This window comes from Choristoneura fumiferana, chromosome 20, assembly GCF_025370935.1.
Source record: "Choristoneura fumiferana chromosome 20, NRCan_CFum_1, whole genome shotgun sequence".
In the NCBI taxonomy this organism is placed as follows: Eukaryota; Metazoa; Arthropoda; class Insecta; order Lepidoptera; family Tortricidae; genus Choristoneura; species Choristoneura fumiferana.
The window spans coordinates 1,603,243-1,609,312 of record NC_133491.1 but is presented as its reverse complement, the minus strand read 5'-3'; the positions used below and the strand labels follow the sequence as shown (position 1 = coordinate 1,609,312).

The window sequence follows — 6,070 nt, the reverse complement described above, 5'->3', positions numbered from 1 at the left end:
ATAAACGTCTGTTAGCGCTAATCAGTCGATCAAGGCTCTGCTAAAGTTAGGGACCGTAGACCCTCCTTTATTCTCCCTGCTAAGTCACAAAATGGACGCCAAAAATGTTAACAGCTGACTTTGACAAGAGCAAAAAACCATACCGAAGATATTTTTAGTGAAGTGTAAACCTTTACGCCACAATAAAAAAAAACAGGAAAAAATATTTTCAGGAATTTGTATTTAAAACCCCTTAATTAGGTATTTATTACTACTACTTTACTAACAATAAATATGAAAAAAATAAAATTAGGATGATTAACTTAATTACGGCTTTTTGCACTTAGGTACAACATAACATGCGGATCGGAAATGGCGGAAAACAAACATTACAACAATTGCTTTTCTTACTTTATCCTCCACTGTCCAATTATCACTCCTTCTTTTGGTGGCATCCATTTTTAAAAATCGTAAGAAACTACACTAAGCTCGTGTGTCTTCGTAAAAATTTGCGTTTTCCTGCTAATTTGCTGTCACTGCTGTCAATTTTTTATTTAAATTATCGATGAGGCCATTTTTTGTCTTTGATTTGTCAAGATGGCCAACATAACGCGTCTAATCGGTCTATCAGCAGCTCAACAACTAGCAGGCTGCTAGCAAGCGTTATGAATCATACTTCTGACAACCGTCTAACAAGCTTAATCAGTCTGCTAAGTAACAGACCGATCAAACCTCAATTAAGGATTTTTTACGAATAAGGCTGTAGATCTGTAACTATTCTTCGAGCGATTTGGCCCGCACATTGCCATTTCAACTAGTCTCCAATTAACTGAATTTGATGTTAATGACATGTCGGCCTGTATACTGTGTGTAGGTGTAGACTCACCAGTGGGCGAGTACACCCTGAACTGTTCCTCCAATCTCGCCCTCTCCAGGTCGTCCTGGTGCTGCAGCGCGCGCTCCAGCTCCGCGCGGAACTGCTCCAGCTGGTGCTGCGCGCTCTGCAGCGAGGAACTGTGCGCCGCCTGCACCCTGCTAACATCAGCTGCCAGCGAGGACGTGCTGGACGCCACGGACGCGAGGGAGGTACACGTGGAACTGATCAAAGCCTGCGGACCAATTACATTATAGATGAGGAATAAGAACTAGTGAGGTGGTTTACTAATGTTTCGGCGAATAACGTTTGGCAACCTGTTTCATTTCCCAACTGTTTAATATTTCTGAAACTGTAAATATTTCAGGATTTTTATAAAACTAACCTAACCTAACCTAAAGGATTCTACACGATGGCCCTGAAATAAATCCTGAAATATTTACAGTTTTAGAGTTAGCGAAATGAAAAGTTGCGAAATGAAACAGGTTGCCAAACGTTACGTTGCGAAAAGGCAGTACTCGCTAGTGAGGTATTATTTAAAACTAGACTGTAAGCAAGACTTCGCACGGGTCTCCCTTAAAGCCGACCAAAAACGTTTTATGTCTACGTAATAAGATCGAAAAGGCGTCTTCCCGTCGATAAACAGCGATTCGCGTCGGCCGAGGCGAACGACGTCTTTTTCGCGATTATTGCTTGGATATAAAGAGTTTTTGATCGATTAAAGCCAACTCCGCGTCGATAGGTTGGAGGAGATCCTATAGGCTATGTTTCCACTAGAGATGTGTTTCTATGAACCAATAGAAACGTTCATTTATCTATTCTCGCTTAGCACAGCTATGGTGGAAACAGCTGAGCGGAACGAGAATAGGTAAATTAAGCGTTTCGAATGGTTCATGAAAAGCACATTCCTTGCAACAGGTCATCGCATATATCTAGTGAAAACGTAGCTTAAAAGTAGTTAGTTTATTTATTATTTTAATGTTGGAAGCCTTGGTGCCGAGTGGTTCAACCTATGGCTCTCAAGCAGAGGATCGTAGGTTCAAACCCGGCTCGCACCTCTTGAGTTTTTCGAAATTCATGTGTGAAATTACATTTGAAATTTATCACGAGCTATACGGTGAAGGAAACCATCGTGAGGAAACTTTTACAAACCTACGAAGCAATTCAACGGTGTGTGTGAAGTTCCCAATCCGCATTGGGCCCGCGTGGGAACTTACGGCCCGGTCCTCTCATTCAGAGAGGAGGCATGTGCCCAGTGGGACGTATATAGGCTGGGATGATGATGATGATTTAATGTTACATATCGTCGCTTCGGAGGTAAAGATACTAAAGCGACATTTGACCAACTTTACAGGAGAGCGATTTAAAGTTTTTTTTGACGAAAAAAATTCATAACTCGTTTCTTTGTGAACACATTTTAGAATTTCTAAGACTGTATGAAAGACAATTCAGCATACTATGAACTGAAATCTATAATTTTGACCTAAGTACAATAGTTCAGGAGATAGGTGGCGCTTTAGTCATTCGTCTTCAACTTTTTGAGACAACGCAATAAGGTAAAAGGACTAAACGTAAGAATTGGTGTAATATATCATAATTTCAGATGACTAACGGGATATTCATTCTAGTTTTTTATCTTCAAATTACTTAATGGCGTTAATCAACTTCTTATCAAACTGTGTTTAATGCTTATTCACCAATAATCAAACTATTTTACAACTGCATAATGCTTAAGCACCCTATTAAATGATAATCATAAAACATTACAAATACTTATTAGACTTGCCAGTTAAATGTTTTGAAATACAACATACTAATTTTCAGATTGCTTTAACGAATGATCACTAATGGACCGTCTGTGTAGGGCTACTACGAAACTCGAAACTCGAAGTTCGTATCGTACCGTCCCACTCGCTCTCGTATTAAATAGTATAAGTGTCAGAGGGACCGCACGACACGAACATCGAGTTTCGAGTTTCGTAGTTAGCCCTGCGCTGACTTTAATCAATATTACTAAATTCAAAGGAAACACAGGAAATCGTAGAAACTTTTAAGTTTTATTTGACATTGGTTTTTGTTATCGTCTTATCTGCCTATCGTCGACTATTGGGGATAAAGCTGTTCGCGTCCGTGGGCTTTAGCTCTAGTTACCCACACGTGTCCCCTAGGTAGCGCCAAATGAACAACCTCATTCTGGTGAACAACCTCATTCGGGTGGTAGGCTTCGGCCGCAGTTTGTCACCACCCACCGAACTAAGTTATGCTGCCAAACGGTCAAGGCCGTGTTCCAGCATAAAGTTAGGAGTAGCCATGTGGAGGACGGGTCTGGGCAGGGACTTGCGACAAACCGGTTTCGGTGCCGTCAGTTTGCTGCACCGGGTGCCTGTTCGTGGAGGGTAGCGGAATTCGAAGCACGGTGCTCCGCTGGCCGACCGCAGTTAGTAGGGGCCCCAAGTAGAGGTTTCGCCAACTTTGAAAGGCTGCCCCGGTAACTTGCGAAAAATCCCGAAGAAGTGCTGTAGTGCCGGTTGGCGACCGGAGAGAGGACCCGAAAGCCGTGTTTGGGGGTTCGGGCGTCCCCGCAGTCACCAGACCAGGCTCCTAGTGTTGTGGCTCACTTTCGTGTGCTGCTGGGTGAGCAGCACTGTGTCTGTTCAACTGCCGTCTTTTCTAACCTATTCACTTTTGTCTTTCTCATCTCCTTCTTCTTTTCTTCCGGTGAAATTACTGGCACGTGAAGTATCCCATTTTAGGCTTCTAGATTGGCAACGCATCTGCAATACCCCTGGTGTTGACCAGGCCAGGATACCCAGACGCAGATTAAATGTCTCTTAGACATGGCGTACTTGCACTACCCACACTACTCAGGGTACAGCCTGGAGCATACTTTTAAGCCACGTGCTGGGGTCTGCTTGTACGTTTGTGATGACATCTGTACTCAGCGTCTCCGCAACCTTGAGGATCCTAGCTTTTCCATTCTTTGGCTCTGATCTATCGGTCGCACAGCGGTGACTTGGCGACGACCAGGGTCTTTGATCACTTCAGTGTTACGGCACGGCGTGTGGTTCAGCAACGGTATCCGCGTGCGTAGTTGGTTTTCTTGGGGGACTTTAATGGTCACCGCGAGGACTGGTTGTTCCCATACCAAGTCATGGACTATGCAGGAGGAGAAGCGCGTAAGTTTGCGCTTTCGCTAGATCTCACCCAGCTGGTTAAGCAACCGACTCGCATACCGGATGTTGCCTTGCACACGCCTAATTGCTTGGACCTTCGGCTCACGACTGATCCAGACAGGTACAATGTGTCGGTGTCTTCCCATCTGGGTACTTCTGACCATTGTCTGGTGAAATTTGTGTCGCAGTACTCTCCTCCCGATTGGTCAATCGGTACTGGGCGAGTATGGCGATATAAGTAAGCAGATTGGGATGAGATGCGTCATTTCTTTGCTTCCTATCCATGGCAGAAAACTTGCTTTTCCAGTGACGATTCGTTGAGCTGCGCAGAAGCTGTTACCGATGCGTTGCGTCAGAGTATGGAATATTTCATTCCTTTCTCTGATGTATACTGGTGGCAAATCTCGCCCATGGTTTAACGCTGAGTGCACTCAAGCTGAAGCTATTAAGCACTCTATTTGCTTACTTACTGTGGGCTGATGCTCGATGTCGCAAAGCTCCGGACCGGATGTACACATTAAGAAACAGCTCTTCAACAAAGCTGCCATGTCCTGCAAAAAGGTCATACGGAAAGCGCGATTCCTCCATGTTGGTTGTATCGGTGCCAAATTTGCTTCCTACCGCTCTGAGAGTAAAGAAAAAGAAAAGAAAGAAAGAAAATACATTCTTTAAGCGTTTTCGTCCTTAAATAAATCGGTGGAGTCCAATTTCTGTCGTCCGTCACTGCCACTACTGCTGAAGTCGGATAAGTCGCTTGCTCACACTGCAGCGGAGAAGGCAAACCTGTTCGCATCTTGATAATGATAGTGCAGCGCCTCCATCCATTCCTTACTGTGGTACGTTTAATCAGGAGGTCAGAATACACCAAATGGAGTTTTAAGAACGCTGCGTTCTCTAGACGTGAATAAAACTAGGAATAAACTACACCTGGAATTGTTTTAAAGACCTGTGCTCCGGAACTGTCTCCGGTTTTGACACGTCTGTTCAGGCTCTCCCTCAAGACGGGACAGGCCCGGTATCGTGGAAGATTGCTAATGTGCAGCCAGTACCTACCCAAAAAGGGCAGTCGTGCCAACCCGTCGAACTATCGGCCTATCGCAATCACCTCCATACTATGTAAGGTAAAGGAGCGTGTATTGAATGCTGAGTTCCTGGTAGGTATATCTAGAAGGTAACGATCTCCTCAGTGACCGCCAATACGGGTTCCGCCGAAATCGTTCCACTGGGGACCTTCTGGTATATGCTACTCACATTTGGGGTGAACCTGTTGAGAAGCATGGCGAAGCTCTTGCTGTGTCTCTCTTCCAAGGCATTCGATAGGGTCTGGCACAGAGGCCTTCTTAGCAGGATTCCTCCTGTCCTATGCTCATGTACTCTGATATCCTGCGGAACCGATCTATTCGAGTCGACGAATTCGACCTCGGAGGCCATGTCCGACTGGGGCTCGGCCAACTTAGTCCAGTTCAGTGCTGCCAAGACATAGGCGTGTCTGTTTATCGCTAAGAGGAGAGCGTCCACTTTGTATCCTTACCACCTAAAGACCACCTTGAGGTTCTTGGGTTAGACCTTCAATCTAGCCTCAACTTCGGTGCGGCTATTGATTCCAGAGCGAAAACAGCTGCTAAAAACTTAGTGTCCTATATAAGGTGAAATGATATTTCACACCAGAGCAGCTTTTTACTCTTTACAAAACGCAGGTAAGGTCGTGTACGGAATACTGCTGTCACCTTTGGGACGGCTTGATTTGTTTCGATAATAAACAGTATGCATGCAATTTACAAACAACCAAAGCATTCATATATTTACCATCGAAGTTAATGCGTCGCACTACGTTAAGCTTTGGCAAGTTATAAATTTGATATTTTCACTTTCCGGGTTCGAATTTTTGGAAAGAGACATGTTTATCTGATTTTATTTGGATCTGAAATTCAAGTGTTTTAATTAATCAAAGTTGCCACTCAATAACATAATTTGAGCCTTTATATAGTAAAGACTAGACGTTTAGAATAGATAGATGTCAATTCATCATATTTCTATATGAGAC

At 44.1% G+C, this 6,070-nt stretch overlaps 1 protein-coding gene across 1 annotated transcript in view; it reads right to left on the bottom strand.

Moving 5' to 3' along the window:
* The window catches only part of mas (trypsin-like serine protease domain-containing protein masquerade), a 65,039-nt gene that overhangs the window by 18,815 nt on the left and 40,154 nt on the right, over positions 1–6,070 (bottom strand). Inside the window, exon 6 of the mRNA XM_074103650.1 lies at positions 866–1,088. Within this exon, the coding sequence (XP_073959751.1) occupies positions 866–1,088 (223 nt within the window). The remainder of the gene's footprint in view (positions 1–865; positions 1,089–6,070) is intronic.